Genomic DNA, 17,260 nt, shown 5'->3' with positions numbered 1-17,260 from the left:
TTTCCTTAATTGTAAGTTTCTACTCATTTGGCACATAACAATAATAATAATAGTAAAAACCTGGACCCCTTATCCAGAAGCATTACTTTCTGGAAGTTTTTATTTATGGTATAAAACAGAGTATCCAGATACAGTAGGTACTAAAGGCTAGTGACAATGTTGATAGCAATGGCAATGATACTTTATAAAGGAACTTCGAACTTCTGGCCAACCAGTTGTATTCAAGTAAGAGTTCCAGTTTATACTATTTATGATGAAGTTATTACAGTGCTACAGAAGGGCTACAGTGGTATAAATGAATTTACAATGTTTGATGGCAGAATATATTTCCATAGCAAATCTTTAGACAAAGGATAATATGTGTCAGCTAATGGAATAATGATCATATTTTTAGTGTATATAGTCTTGATGGAAATTTTTTAGAAGTTCTTTTGTGGCTATTAGACAAGCAATAACAAGAAATATTTGTACTTTATTTGGCAAAACATCTCACCAGTTACCTCTAATTCTGCTATAGATTTTAACAGGGATTGAATAGCTCCTTTCAGTTCAGAATATCTAATGAATCTAAATGTCCCCTTATACCCACACAATTACAAACAGTAGCTTCAAATATGTTTATGTATTGATCTTTACAGAATGTATATGGTGTATTTGTGTTTGTGTGTGGTATGTGTGTGATGCAGAGATGGGGAATAGTTAAGTCAAAACCCTAGTAAAGTAAATAACTGACTTAAAACTGCTGAGTGGCAATCTTACTGATAATTTTTTCTTCTTGTAATTACACAGCATATTATCTGTTAGCTCATTGATCTCCGTAAGTTCTGCTTATAACAACTCATTCTCATAGAAAAAGGCTCTCAAAATCAGTACTAAATTTAAATAGCGAAACTGAGGCAGGAAAAAGAAGGGCTATCTCATACCTGGTTCAGACTGGGAATAAGAGAGTTAGGAGTTGAGTGGAATCTCCAGGGGCACTAGATGTTATCACTTTGGGTAAATTTAGGACAAACACATAGGAAGAAAACAAGATCTGACTTAACTTATCCCACTTGCTCCAAAAAGTGTTAGCATCTGATTCACCCCCTCAAAATTCTCATTGTACTGTGCAAGGCCATTTTGAGTAGCTTTAGAAGAAAGTAACTAGAGGGCAGTGTTCGGACATAATGGTAATGCATAATTACTGAATAACAGAAAACACTGGAACACATGTCATCTAACCTTTCACCTAACAATTTATTAATATTTTTGTGAGCAGAAGAATAAGAACATGAGAATTAATTATAGAAAGAACACTTTAAAAATTGAATATTTTTTTTGTTTGTTTGTTTTTTTTACTGAGTTTAGTAAAAAGGTAACAGTGTTATCTTTTAGCATGGATGTTTTTAAGACTGTGTTTTCTGGAGAGTGTTAAGATCTCTTAAGATCAAGGTTTTCCAATATTTCTTTGTCCCACTTTTTTCTTTTAAGATCATTTTCATTATGTTTTATTAAATCATAACTGTGTACATTTATGGAGTACAATGTGCTGATTTGATATACAATGTGGAATGCTTCCATCAAACTGATTAACATAGCTATCACCTCACTTACTTGTTGTGGTAACACATGTATACTCTACCCTTAGTAGTTTTGAAATGTACCATTGCGCGTACACAATAGGTGAGGTCCTACTAAATATCCTCCCTCCTCCTGCCCTCCTGTTTAATTCTTTAAATTAAATTTTGAATTTTCTCTTTTTAAAATTGTTTCCTCTTATTTTCGGTGGTGTGGTTGTTTTGTGTTGTTTTGTTTTTTCAAGGAAACATTTAAGGACAATGTCAAAAGTATCCTTATTGCTGTGGTATTGTGCTGTGTTAAAACTGTTTCATGCCTCTGAGATATATTTCTGGCCTACATCAGATGGGGAGATTACTGGATATGCTTTGAGTGGGTTATATTAGTCAATGTTTCAATTTCATCACTTTTTTTTGTTTAGAAATAAATGTGTATGTGTGTGTATGATATTTTTTATTCCAAATGTAAGTTGAACCAAATTATATTTAGACTCTTCATACAGGTTAGACTGTCACTGTTAACATCATTCAAATATTGGTTAACATCATTCAAATATCAAGTAATATTAAATCCAAAGGCACCACAGAATGTTAATATCATCCAGTTCTGCATTGCTTCCACTAATCTGAAAAGCAATATTGCATTGAAATAGCTCACACAGTTTCTCATACACTTTTTCATCCAACCAATGTGGCTATGATTAAGTACTCATAAGCAAAGAATCATGTAATGAAAAAAATTTACATACATATGAAATAAGCATATTTATTCTCAGGCATTTTGAACAAAGCATATCATCTGTTTCTTTGTATCAAGTTTTTTTTTTCTTCAAACAACCAAGATACCAAATAGTGTTTCTGAAGTATAAACATTTTCATAAACATATTTTCTATTCCATATTTTTTTCACTTGTGAAATGCAACAGTTTTTTTTTTTTTCTGAAAAGGGCTTCATAGATCTCTGCAGAATTTATATTAATCTCAGGAGACATATTGACTGGGAAAATATTAAATTGCTTCTAATTTTATTTCTCCCTGTAGCATTTTAAAACTTAGTTCTATATTTTTTGGAGTGCATTTTCACTTTCAATAATAATGTGCTTGCTAATCACAATACAACATTCATACAGAGGCCAGTAATACTTTTGGTAGGGAATTTGTTCCTTATTCACATTTTTGCATGTGTATCCAAAATCATAAGCTTTAATAAAATAAGATGGGTTTCATGTACATATAAATGAGAAGAAATAAAAGGAAACCATCCAGAGAGATAGTATACGCCCTGTACTTTTGACAGTTTCATGGAGAATTTCAATAAGGGAAACTCTATCTTTGGTACGTATTTGTGGGTTGGAGTTTTCACGATAGGATTCTGGCCCTTTCAGGAGGTGGAAGTTATGAGCAGGATGAAAGATTTGGAGTCCCAAAGATGGGAGTTGTGAGAGCAAAGTAGAAGAGTGATGGCAGCAAAGCTGAACTATGTAGTAAAAGGGACCTCTATGAACGCTTTGTATGGACTTCAAGCTTTAAGTATTGCCAGCTTTCATTGTGGGTGTGACAGAACTATTATGTACATGGCCATCACCTAAGGCAAACTGAATTTTCTTCTCACACCTTAAATAAGTGTCTTTCTTGTCATTAACATTTGTCATGGCAAAAAGAGACAATTGTTAAATAAAACTTACTTACCCCCATGCCAGCAGGTTTGATTTTTGGTTTTGATAGATTATGATTTTGACAAAAGAAAGTGATTCAACTGAAAGCTTTCTGGGACTGTTGGAAGACTTGAAGTGTGGACACCTCTATCTGTTGACTTTTTAAGAACATCACACTTCCTAGATTTCCTCAACATTTTGTGATCCATGGAGATATTGGGGGAGAGACTTGACTGTGAGACTATCTACAGGATGAAGGGGGTGAATGATGACAGCTCTGGTGCAGGACTGAAGGGGAGAGAGCAGACAACTGGCCATGTTAGTGCCACAGCCTCTCTAGGAACCTAGAGAGAAAAAGCATTTAAAAACCACAGTGATGGGCGGCGCCTGTGGCTCAGTGAGTAGGGCGCCGGCCCCATATACTGAGGGTGGTGGGTTCAAACCCAGCCCCAGCCAAACTGCAACAAAAAAAAGAATAGCCAGGTGTTGTGGCGGGCGCCTGTAGTCCCAGCTACTTGGGAGGCTAAGGCAAGAGAATCATGTAAGCCCAAGAGCTGGAGGTTGCTGTGAGCCGTGTGACGCCATGGCACTCTACCGAGGGTGGTAAAGTGAGACTCTGTCTCTACAAAAAAAAAAAAAACAAAACACAGTGACTGCCTAATTATGCAACCAAATAATCTATGTGGTAGTCAATTCACAGTCTTTTAAGCTTTCCCAGAGGCAAGAAAACTATGTCCTTGAAATTTATGAAGTGAGAACATAAATATGTCAGACTTTGAACTCTTTTTTTCTTTTTTTTTTTATTGTTGGGGATTCATTGAGGGTACATTAAGCCAGGTTACACTGATTGCATTTGTTAGGTAAAGTCCCTCTTGCAATCATGTCTTGCCCCCAGAAGGTGTATCCTCCATTCAATGGAAAGATCTAGCAAGATCCCTTTGTGTGGAACACAGTGTAAAAATACTATCTTGTTCATGCATCACGAATGTCTGCAGCAACTGTGTCTGTATTACATACAAATAGTCCATGGGACACTAAGCAGAATGATAAAACTATTAGATCAGAAGATAACTTGAACCCAAATGGATTTCAATACCTCATTTTTTTTTTTTTTTTTTTGTGGTTTTTAGCCGGGGCTGGGTTGGAACCCACCACCTCCAGCATATGGGGCCGACGCCCTACTCCTTTGAGCCACAGGCACTGCCCCTTAATACCTCATTTTTTTTTGGTGAAAGGTAGCCACAGAAAGATCAGTGGGCCTACTAGGGTGATAAAATGGGATAGCTGAATGAACTTCATTTCCCCACTGCAGGCAGTAGTCTATATAGAGAGGGACTGAGCTTTCTACACACAGATCTCCCCATGTCAACTCCAAGTTCAAAACCCTTCAGATCCCTTCAGGACCTCCTCCACATACAGATCTATGTCAACTCCAAGTTTAAAACCATCCGAAGCCCTGGGGGACCCCCTCCGGATAGAGCACACATTCAGTACCATGGCCAGCAAGTTCACAAGTGCATTCCTATTTTCATCTTTTTTATTTAATAGCCTTTTTTTTTCTTTTTAGCACCTTCTTCCTCTGAACTCTTTATCTGAACTAAACTTTTTATCTCTCAAATGCTGCTGCTAGAAAGAGAGAGAGATGATGGGCTTTCTTCACCTGCAGGTCCATTTGCCTAGAACTCTCTTCCTCACATCTTCACAGTCCCAGCTGCCGCTCAGCCTCTCAGCTCTGACAAATCATCACATTTTTAGGCTGGTTTGGTGCCCTCGCTCTGTGTGCTTCTTGTCCGGGAGTCCCTGTTATGTGCATTGCACATGTCTATTTCTTGCTGGTTTTTCTGCAGATTGTGACTAAAATGATGGCTGGTTATCCCCGAGCCCTCCATGTTTGGTACTTAGTAGGCCATCTGTAAATAAGTTATGGTGATTGAGCAGAGAAATGGAATTGATGCACAGTTAGGAGAAGTGTCTCATTCTTTTTTCCTTATTTATCTCTAAGTGTCATTCTTTAATATTTTTCTCTTCCCAACACCTCCTGAAGCCCACCACCACTAATTGAATCTCTTCCCCTTGTGATTACCACAGAATCTTCACCAAATTCTAGACAGTCAGGTTATAATTGCAGTTGTGTCCTCTTGGGCCATATTCTGACGTGTGCTCGTCACCGGCCATTTAGGTAGGCTACCTGGCTTCAAAGTCCAGCTCGAATTGCCAATCTTGGGTTATTTTTTTATTTTGATTTCCTTGTCTCTAAAATGGCGTTAATAACAATAAATACCTCACAGGACTGGAGTGAGAATTCTATGAAATCATGTAGGAAAACCCTTGTCCTAATATCAGCCCTTTGATCATTGTTATTAAATATTAACTGTTACTATACTCACTCTGGAGACTCCTAGATCTGTACAGAGAAATAATTGGAATACATTTTTCTTAATGGAAAGTGAATGTTGGTGATCATAATTGTGATCTTACTTCCATTCGTTACTTTTGGCATTTAAATATTTCTATGAATGAAAATTGAATTTTCATTTAGAAGACGTTGGTGAAAAGTACAATTTCTTAACTCTATAAACCTCATCTATTGCACAAGCTTTTTGTACGAGAGGAGTGGGTAGCTGTGACCTCTGCTCAGACTTAATGGCCGCAAGATGCCCAAGAGGAAATGAGGCTTCTCAATCTCAAAATTGTACCCCTCAGCACAGACTGTGACAGAATAAGCAAAGAAAATGGAACGGGGTGAGGGTGGAGGATGGGGGGCTCATTCAGCACTGTGGATCTGGTGCGTGGACTTGGCATGGGAGTGCAGAAGTTAACCTGGTGGCTGTTCACCCCTGTATGGGGACATTAAAGCTGCACACTAATTTGCCTGCTTGCAAAGTATTATTGGGCAAGTAAAGGCAAGTCTATCCCAGAACTGAACCTTAATATAAATTTTTTTCTGTCTTCTCAGACAGCTCAGCTCTCTCAAGCCAGCGGAGTAGTTTCCCAACTTCCTTTTGGACCAGCTCTTACCAGCCCCCACCTGCACCCTGTTTGGGGGGAGTTCATCCTGACTTTCAGGTCACTGCACCCCCTGGCACCTTTTCTGCAACTGACCCCAGCTCCTGGCCAGGACATGGCCTGCATCAGACTGGCCCTGCACCTCCCCCTCCTGCGTCCGAGTCCTGGCACTATCCTTTGGCATCTCAGGTGAGCCCATCCTACAGCCATGTGCCTGACGTGTACCTGCGGCACCACCACCCCCATGCCCACGTGCACCATCGCCACCACCACCACCACCACCACCCTCCTGCTGGCTCTGCCCTGGATCCGTCATATGGGCCCCTGCTGATGCCATCAGTGCGTGCAGCCAGGATTCCTGCTGCCCAGTGTGACATCACAAAGACAGAACCGACTACAGTCACCACTGCTACCTCAGCATGGGCTGGAGCCTTTCATGGAACAGTGGACATAGTGCCAAGCGTGGGGTTTGATACAGGTGAGATAGAACATTTCTTCCTTTCCATAGAAAGGAAAAAAAAAATGTTAAAGAATGGTGGAGTATTTCTTGAAATGCTTTTTGAAAGATTTTTTTCTTTTATCTATAAAGCTGGGCTTTGTCAATATGTTTAGAGAACACCTAACCTTTTTGCACTAATTGCAGCATTGGTGCAGAAGCTGGCATCACTAGCTCATGAAGACATATCCTAAGAAAGGCCTCAGAATTTCTCTCTCATCTCTTAGGCTAGTGATCTATTTCTTTGAAATGGAGTCTCTGGTACCTGATGTTTACAAAGAATTGAGCACATTCTCTGAATCTCCTGTGTCTCCATGCCCTACCCCATGTGCAGTGCCTGATAGAATTAGAAATAGCAGGCTTCAGTGAATTTTCTTTCTCCCCTATTCTGTTAAGCCTTACTTATGACATGTAAAACAAACTACTTTCTGGAAAATAGTCTATAGTCCGGGCTTTTGGAAAAGAATTAGGGAATATATGCTAAAAAAAAATGGATTTTCCTTCCTTCTTTAGCCTTCCCTTTGTTTTTCCTTCCTCCTCCTCCTCCCCCTCCTCCTCCTCCCCCCATGTCCCTCCTCTGTCTCCTTTTCTCTCTGTGATTTAAATAACACAACACTTACACAACTACTACAAAATTTATACTTAATAGATTTCAAAAAAAATAGCAAGGAAAATATTTCTTCACAGAACATTCATCTCCTCTCTGGAATTCACTAGTCCTGAAGGTCACGGTGTTAAATGTCTGAGCTTCATTTTTGGACCAGACGAGTCATATTAATAGTATTAATAGTTCTGAGTTCATGAAATCACAGGCATCAGAGGCAAAAAGACAAATCAGGTCAGTGATTACATCCCCAGAGTCTACATTCCAAAGTCACCCACCTCCGCCTCCAATCTCAGGTTCTTTTGCTAGCACACTTTGTGGCATACTGGAACATTCTTTCTAGAAGTTTAAAGAAACTCTTTTCTTCCTTTGTTTTTCTGTAGTTTGGAGGATATCTAATCCAGTGCTGGTTCACAACAGAAACATCCCCAGAGTAATAAATGGGTAGTATCATGCTGTACTCACCCTGACATGAGCAGATTATTATTATTTAATGGTTCCCCACTGACCTTGCCAATGTTGATCATTGCCCGACCTCACCCATTTCAGCTTCCCAGTGAGACTCTGGATTCAAGCTGTTTTTCTATGTAGAATATTAGGGGACTTGTTTCTCCTTCCCCAGGAGAAGAGTGATTGATGGCCCTAGATGGCACAGGCCTCCCATCATCTTTGGCCATTCTTGAGTTGTTTGATTCTTGGGGCCAGTTCTTATTGGAGCCCCAACTTGGTAGTTGCTTTCATGTGGAACAGTCCCCGGAGGCTCTTCTCTCTTTACTGTGATGCCTCTCTAGCTAGGATAACAACGCTCTTAGCGGGAAAGAGGCATGTTTTCCCATCTGTGAATTCTGCCAAGCAAGGGGACATGGATGTGATTGCTCGTTGCTCTAGTTCTAATTCTTTATCTTCTTCTTCTTTTCATTTTGTCTTTTTTTGTACTTGTGTGTACAACTTTGGTGTGACCTGGATTCACTGACTTGTTCAGAATTTTGGCTTGATATAATCTCATCAAGATGAAAAATCATCATTCTGTTTTTCAGAAGTGGACAAGGGAAGGTTTTTATTCTCTGTGAAAAAAATCTTGAAATGACCCATTTGGATATATATAGTATGATACAGTAATTCTTGAAACTTTCCAAGCTGTGAGTGAACATTTATTACTCACAGTATAAATATTAAGCATTACCTGAGGTAAATAATACATAGTAGAACTCCTATAGTAGACCACCTGCCCACATTGACCATCTTCTTAAGTTGACCTAATTTTCATAGACTGAACTCCACGTATGTGTAGCAGTGCAGTAGGCCTCATTCCTTATGTTGACAACCTCTGTATGTTGACCAGTTTGTTACAGTCCCTTGGATGGCCAACTTACAAAGGTTCTATTGTATATATATGCATACATATATACAAGTACATACATATTCGTAATTGCTTTTAATTCTTAAACTAAATCTGAAATGGTCCTTGTTAGATTATTTACAACTAGGAAACTGAGGCAAGACAACTGACTTGTTTACCTTGCATTGTTATGTATCTAAGCTGAGGTTTGAAATAAGACCTGTCCCTCTCTAACAGATTATTTGGGTAACATCTTTCTGTACAAATATAAATAAATTAAGTAAAATTTGGTAAATTAAACTGTTAAGATGGTTAATGGTGAGGAATGAAGGTTTCCCTATTGAATGTATGTATTTTTTTTTTTTTTTTGAGACAGTGTCACTGTGTCATCCTGGGTAGAGTGTTGTGGCATCACAGCTCACAGCAACCTCCAACTTGTGGGCTTAAATGATTCTCTTGCCTCAGCCTCCCAAGTACCTGGGACTACAGGCATCCACCACAACGCCTGGCTGTTTTTTGTTGTAGTTGTCATTGGTTAGCAGACTCGGGCTGGGTTCGAACCCACCATCTCTGCTGCGTGTGGCCAGTGCCCTAACCACAGAGTTACAGGTGCTGAGCCATTGAGTGTATGTAATTCTACTCTTTGTTGGTGTGGGGTGGGACAAAAGAATCACAATTCTTTTTTTTTTTTTTTTTGTAGAGACAGAGTCTCACTTTATGGCCCTCGGTAGAGTGCCATGGCATCACACAGCTCACAGCAACCTCCAACTCCTGGGCTTAAGTGATTCTCTTGCCTCAGCCTCCCAAGTAGCTGGGACTACAGGCGCCCGCCACAACGCCCGGCTATTTTTTGGTTGCAGTTCAGCTGGGGCTGGGTTTGAACCCGCCACCCTCAGTATATGGGGCCGGCGCCTTACCGACTGAGCCACAGGCACTGCCCGGGATCACAATTCTTAAGTTATGACTCAAGTGAGAAAAACCAAGGAATCATACAGATAAAAATACAATCATTGGCATAATCATTGATCAGGTGGGATTTGATATCACAGATTAGGCTTCATGTTGGAATCGGACTTCTTAGTGCCTTCAGCTAAATATAGATGCTGAGAGATCCAGGCCCTGGGGAAATCTGAACTTCAGAGATGATTCCCGTGGACATCTCCCTGTCACACAGTTTAAAGTCCCATTTCTGTGGAAGAGAGTGCTGCAAAACAGAATATGAGGCATTCCCCTGCTGTGTTTACCTACAAAAAGTTGTAACAAGACGACCATATACCTCCCTGCCTGGAAACTGGCTCAAACCAGAGAGAGTGAATGGGCTGAGCCATTTGAGGTTATTTTCTTCTCCTAAACACAGACATAATATCACATACCACATCTCTCTTTCTTTGAGAGTAGATAGAGGTATTGGAGGCCAGATTTCCCAGGAAATAGACTCTAAGATTCAGAAGTGTTTGCAGACAATTGAAGGAGTAATGTAACCAGGTCATCATTTTCGGGGGATAAGAGAAGGTTCGGGCAGAAGGAGAAGTTGCATTGATGAAGTTCCACAGAGACATTAATTCTATAGGTAGCTCTTGAGCAGGACATTCCTTCATAACTATCCTGCCTTGAGTCAAGAAGGTTGAGCTTTGACATTCCTGCATTGATCAGTTATTGGTTGTGATATACGTGTCACTGGATAAGGTGCCTTTGCTCAGCTGAAGGTAATTCCTAAAAAAAGAAAAACAAATGAAGTCATGAGGTGCTCGTGAGGTGCCAGGAGCATCAGTCTTGAAGAGGTGGGCTGATCTGGTCGCACACTACAGAGTCTACTATGAGGGACAAAAAAAGGGCATTAACTATTCTACTGTTTTTCCAAACCAGTAAAGAATGAAAGTTGCTTTATAATAGGCCCAAGAGAGGAAGGGGTACGGTAGGTAAAGTGAGTGAGAGATGGGTTTCTCTATACATCTATTGCATATTGACCTAAGGGCAACTCAGCGTCAATGTTGGGTGGTTACGAAGCAACTAAGGAAACACCATTCAAGTGAGACAATAATAAAACTCCTCAAAGGTCAGGTATCTGGGTCACCAAAATGTAGGTCATTTACATATTCACTAGAAGGTAAATACATAATTCTAGCTATTTTGAGAACGATTTAGGAAAGGACATGATGTTTTCTTCAGTAGAAAAATGCTGAATTAGTCTTTTTGGGATCCTGTAATATAATGCAATGCAATGCAATACAATACATAGACTATGTGACTGATAAAAAAACAGTAACTTTACAGTTTTGGAGCCTAGGAAATCCAAGATCAAGGTCCTGGTGGTTTTGGTGTCTGGTGAGGGCCTGCTTCATAGCAGGCCCTCACTATCTTTTTCACTGCACCCTCATATGATGAATTGGGCTAATGAGCTGTAAGGGTCTCTTTTATAAGGGCACTAATCCTATTCACAAGAGCTCTACTCTCATAACCTGATTACCTTCTACATCTCCACTTCCTAATACCATCACCTTGGGCTTAGGATTTCAACATCGAATTTTGGTAGGGTATAAACATTCAGTCTACCACAAATGATTTAATGATTTTATGTGCACGTTGTGGTCATTTAAATAAATTATGAAAATCTAGAAATATTGAAGGTTCAATATGATATATTTAGTGGCAAGAGAAAGTTTTATAGCATTAGATGTCATATAAGGGCTTAGCAAAATTTTTCTGTAAAGGAGCAGATAGAAATCTTTTATACTTTGCCATGCTCCACTACCTAACTTTGCTCATGTAGTTCAGAAAAGCCACAAACAAAACTTAAATGAGGCTGACTGTATTCCAATAAGACTTTATTTGATGGACTCTGAAATTTTAATTTTGTGTACTTTCCATGTGTCATGAAGTGCTGCTCTTCTTTTTGTCTTGTTCTGTTTTCAGGCATTTAAAAATGCAAAGCCCATTCTTCCATTCTTAGCTCATGAGCTCTGCCAAACAGGTGGTTGACCAGATTTGGCCTGTGGGTAGTTGCTGATCCCTAGTATATTGTTTGTGGGAAATGTTTATTTTCTGCACAAACACTCATGCATGTGGGTGCATACACTCTCTCAGTGAAAATAATCTGGAGCAGAGAGCTCCAAATTCTTATGGTGGTCACTCCTGATCTGGAATCACAGAGCACCAACTTCTTATGGTAGTTACTCCTGATCTGGAAGCACCATGAGAGCTCCAGCTTCTCATGGTGGTCGCTCCTGATCTGGAATCACAGAGCTCCAACTTACTATGGTAGTTACTCCTGATATGGAAGCACAGAGCTCCAGCTTCTCATGGTGGTTACTCCTGATCTGGAAGCACAGAGCTCCAACTTATTATGGTAGTTACTCCTGATCTGGAAGCACAGAGCTCCAACTTATTATGGTAGTTACTCCTGATCTGGAAGCACAGAGCTCCAGCTTCTCATGGTGGTTACTCCTGATCTGGAAGCACAGAGCTCCAGCTTCTCATGGTGGTTACTCCTGATCTGGAAGCACAGAGCTCCAGCTTCTTATGGTGGTTACTCCTGATCTGGAAGCACAGAGCTCCAACTTATTATGGTGGTTACTCCTGATCTGGAAGCACAGAGCTCCAGCTTCTCATGGTGGTTACTCCTGATCTGGAAGCACAGAGCTCCAGCTTCTTATGGTGGTTACTCCTGATCTGGAAGCACAGAGCTCCAGCTTCTTATGGTGGTTACTCCTGATATGGAAGCACAGAGCTCCAGCTTCTCATGGTGGTTACTCCTGATCTGGAAGCACAGAGCTCCAACTTATTATGGTAGTTACTCCTGATCTGGAAGCACAGAGCTCCAGCTTCTCATGGTGGTCACTCCTGATCTGGAAGCACAGAGCTCCAACTTACTATGGTAGTTACTCCTGATCTGGAAGCACAGAGCTCCAGCTTCTTATGGTGATTACTCCTGATCTGGAAGCACAGAGCTCCAACTTATGGTAGTTACTCCTGATCTGGAAGCACAGAGCTCCAGCTTCTCATGGTGGTTACTCTTGATCTGGAAGCACAGAGCTCCAACTTTTTATGGTAGTTACTCATGATCTGTAAGCACAGAGCTCCATCTCATGGTGGTTACTCTTGGTCAGTCAGTGAGCATCCTGAGGGTATTGTCAGACTGATAGATTTTACAAGCCCAGCTCTGTCACAAACAAAAAATAAAACAGACTTTGGGAAAATAGTTTAACCCAATGGTACCTCAATGTCCTTATCTGTAAAAGATGCCAAATAGAATTGTTTCCAGGATTAAATTACTTAATGCAGTAACACATTTACAAATGTACCTGGCACAAAACATGTGCTCCATAAATTCTAGCTATACATGGGAACATAGACAGAGTTTTGTTTTGTTTTGTTTTTATTGTCGGGGATTCATTGAGGGTACAATAAGCCAGGTTACACTGATTGCATTTGTTAGGTAAAGTCCCTCTTGCAATCATGTCTTGCCCCCAGAAGGTGTGGCACACACCAAGGCCCCACCCCCTCCCTCCTTCCCTCTCTCTGCTTTTCCTCCCCCCCCACCTCAATTGTCATTAATTGTCCTCATATCAAAATTGAGTACATAGGATTCATGCTTCTCCATTCTTGTGATGCTTTACTAAGAATAATGTCTTCCACTTCCATCCAGGTTAATACGAAGGATGTAAAGTCTCCATTTTTTTTTTAACAGCTGAATAGTATTCCATGGTGTACATATACCACAGCTTGTTAATCCATTCCTGGGTTGGTGGGCGTTTAGGCTGTTTCCACATTTTGGCGATTGTAAATTGAGCTGCAATAAACAGTCTAGTACAAGTATCCTTATGATAAATTTTTTAACTTTAAAAAAATTGTTTACATTTAGTTCACAATAACATACATTTCCGTATTTTAACAAATACAACTCCATAATTTTCCAGCAACTTTAAAAACAGTAAAACAACAACAGTTTTGGAGCCTAGGAAATCCAAGATCAAGTCCCTGGTGGTTTGTCTAATTTCGGAATACTCTATCACCACAATAAGAAACCCACTGCCTTTCCAATTCCCTCCACCTCTGATGTCTGACAACCATTGATCTCCTTTCTGACTCTATGGCTTTTCTTGTTTTGTACATTTAATATAAATGGAATCATGCTCTATGTGGCCTTTTGTTTCTTTTCTCATTTAGCATAATGTTTTCAATGTTGTAAATGATGTTTTCAATGTTGATTCTTCCATGTTGCAGCATGTCTCATAACTTCATTACTTTTTACAAGTGGATACTATTTCATTGGACAGTTAATACCATATTATGTTTATCAGTTCATTATTTGATGGATATATGGTTTAATTTAACTTTTTGGCTAATAGGAATAATACTTTCGTGAACACTCATGTACAAGTTTGTATGTGAACATATTTTTAATTTTCTTGGGTGTGTATATGGGAGTATAATTGTGGAGTTGAAAAACACTATTTTATATGTTTCTGTGTGTTTTGGAGCTTTCAAAGAGCATTTTCAATATTTGCATTTTTTTAAATTTAAATTTTTTTTTTTTAAATTAATTACAGCATATCACAATAGACTTCTGAGGTTTGTTAAACAAAACTCTTCCATAAAAATGAATGAAATGGTCCATAATTTTTAAATGGCTAGCTGTGATGATGAGAATGACAAAGTTTAAATGGCTCCCCATTGTCAAGCCTATACAAATGCATGTCACCTCAAATTTTGCAACAGGGCCCCTTACTCCTCTTACTCTTGTCCTGATGCTACTTTCTTTCATGCTCGGTTCACTCTCATGGTTGAACAGGTGTTACATGCAAATACTTTGAGTGTTGTGATTGGAAGTCACCCGTACCCGCTCTCCACGTGAAAAGTTCCCATCTTTATCAAGAGGCTATTATCACAGATCTCACAACAGACTTTTTACCTTTCCTTTAGCAGTCTCAAAACTGAGTTCCATGGATTCCATGAGGGAAAAAAATAATAATGGGGGCTGAATCACAAAAAGAAAAGGTCTGTAGTCTAACGAATTTGTTGATATTGCCTACTGTATACTTCTCTCAGAGATCATGATTCTCTCACAGGGGTCCTCAAACTACGGTCCGCAGGCCACGTGAGGCGGTGTGATTGTATTTCTTCCTGTTTTGTTTTTTTACTTCAAAATAAGATATGTGCAGTGTGCGTAGGCATTTGTTCATAGTTTTTTTTTGTTTGTTTGTTTTTTTAACTATAGTCCGGCCCTCCAACGGTCTGAGGGACAGTGAACTGGCCCCCTGTTTAAAAAGTTTGAGGACCCCTGATATACATTCTTCAGTAAAAAACCTTTTATGTTGTGTTTAGTGGGAGATTTTTCCACTCTGATGTTCTTATGGGCACATTTTGTTTATAGCATATTCATTAATTTTTCATGGAATATTCTTTGGGAAATGTTATTTAGCTTAATTTCTTCCTCATAATAAAAACCCCATAATTTTCAGTTCAGCGCCCGTAGCTCAGTGATTACGGTGCCAGCCACATACACTGAGGCTGGTGGGTTCAAGCCCAGCCTGGGCCAGCTAAAACAACAATGACTACTGCAACAAAAAATATCCAGGCATTGTGGCGGGCGGTTATGATCCCAGCTGCTTGGGAGGCTGAGGCAAAGAATTGCTTAAGCCCAAGAGTATGAGGGTGCTGTGAGCTGTGACACCATGGTACTCTACCGAGGTTGACATAATGAGATTCTGTCTCACACAAACAAACAAAAAAACCAACCTTAGTTTTCATCTTTTATGAGTAACTCTCACCTTGCAGTAAGTTGCTGTGAAGTGACATAGGTTAAGAAGGGTCTCTGGGGTCAGAGATAATACTACAATGGTAAGAAGAAGAAAGGAGGGTCCCAGGATGTGGAGGACTAACTTAGGCAGCCTCAGAGTGTTGTCCTGGACCCCTTTGTGTGTCTGGAAGAAGAATCAAATGTGGAAATGTTTGTGATTGTTTACAATATGTTATCAGATGCACATGAGAATGCTAGCAAATGCTCTTCTTAGTCTCAGATTTTTTTCCTGATGACATTAAGTAAATTATGTCTTAGTAGTCAGTCCCCCTGCAGCAGTTATACCATACTGTGCATTTTACTGAAATGCTGTCATTCTTATTTCCTGTTACCTATAATTTACCTAAAGTAAGACATACACTCTTGTACATTCCCGTTTGAATGAATTTTTCAGGTAAAGATTGTTAATGAGGCCTTTTTACTAAAATACAAAATTGACTTTATTTGTAGTTTCCACTTGATCCACTGTATTTAAATTTACCAGAAGTAAAAGGAGTCAAGCTCTGTGGTGTGACTTCTTCTTTATAAACACAAGCTGCTCATGGCATGAGATTGTTTTCATCTGTAGATCCACAGATTTATTTTTCATAAGATTCCTCATGTTATTTTCGCTACAGTTTTGTTATAATTTTTTTTTTTTACTTTGAGGAATGTCACAATAATGAAATGTAAGATAAACAGTTTAGAACTGAGGTATACATATACTTTTTGCTAAGATACATTTAGCAATTGGAAATTAAACTGAACAAAACTATTTTCTGTATTATATCAGAGGTCCGTTATATCTGGAGCATAAAAGAAATAAATATATGCTGATGTACCTTCCGGCTTCTCAAAAAACTCATGATTATTAGTCATAAATATGCATAAGTAGCTACCTAATTCAATGAGTGGATTCAATGAGCGAGTCACTCACTGTAGGAGCCTTCCTCAAACTATGATTATCACTAGATATTAAAAACGGTCTGATTCATCTCTCACTAACCAAGATATCATCAGATAGCATGTGAAATCAAGATTGTATATTATAGAATGGGACTTTGGTTTTTGTCATATAGGAAAATAAGCAAAATTACCATAGTTACTAGGTCCACAAATTACTTGCAAAATGTGGGCTGCAAAAATTTTCATAACTACAGGAAGCTGTGTTTCTAGTATTTTCTCTTATGTTGAGGCATAAACTAGATCATTTCCAAAGAGACTTTCATAGCAATAGGCGTGATTCTCTAACCTCCAAATAGAATTACTCTGCAAAACCTGGAAAAATTCTTTGATGACTGAAATTTTGATATTAGCTAGGGAGTGCTGAGTATCTTTGGAGAAGTTAGGCGTATATAGAGCTCTGTTTATTCTCTTCATGGCCACCTTGTGTTTGATAATATAAGGTAGGATCACATTAAATGGGTTTCTGAATATTTATAGTGTAAGGCCAGTAAACTATATTTAAAAACAAAATTATGATTTAATCTGAGTCTTCTAATCTGAATATTCTTTGAAAGTGACTTTGTTTACAAATGATGAAAACTGTATTTTAATAGAATTTAATTTGTAGTTACTGCTCAAAATGGTTATGGTTAGTTATTTATGGTTAGTGCTTAAAATTGTTATGGTACCAAACATCAATATCTTTGCCACTTCAGTGATGAAGATATTTCATGATGTTTGGTACCATAGCACTGCTTTAGAATGAAATCTATTAGTAGAAACATACATATCTTTGTTTTATTAAATACAGGAAATAAAATAAAGCATGGTGAAGAATAGCTAATGCAATTAAAGCAGCCAATGGAGAGGCAGTTTCTCTC

At 39.0% G+C, this 17,260-nt stretch overlaps 1 protein-coding gene across 2 annotated transcripts in view; it reads left to right on the top strand.

The window, feature by feature from the left end:
- The window catches only part of VGLL3 (vestigial like family member 3), a 44,993-nt gene that overhangs the window by 15,700 nt on the left and 12,033 nt on the right, over positions 1-17,260 (top strand). For both annotated transcript variants that reach the window (XM_053565210.1, XM_053565209.1), the window contains exon 3: positions 6,168-6,695. In XM_053565210.1, the coding sequence (XP_053421185.1) occupies positions 6,168-6,695 (528 nt within the window). The remainder of the gene's footprint in view (positions 1-6,167; positions 6,696-17,260) is intronic.

Source organism: Nycticebus coucang, chromosome 16, assembly GCF_027406575.1.
Source record: "Nycticebus coucang isolate mNycCou1 chromosome 16, mNycCou1.pri, whole genome shotgun sequence".
Lineage (NCBI taxonomy): Eukaryota > Metazoa > Chordata > Mammalia > Primates > Lorisidae > Nycticebus > Nycticebus coucang.
This window is presented reverse-complemented; position numbering and strand designations above follow the sequence as displayed.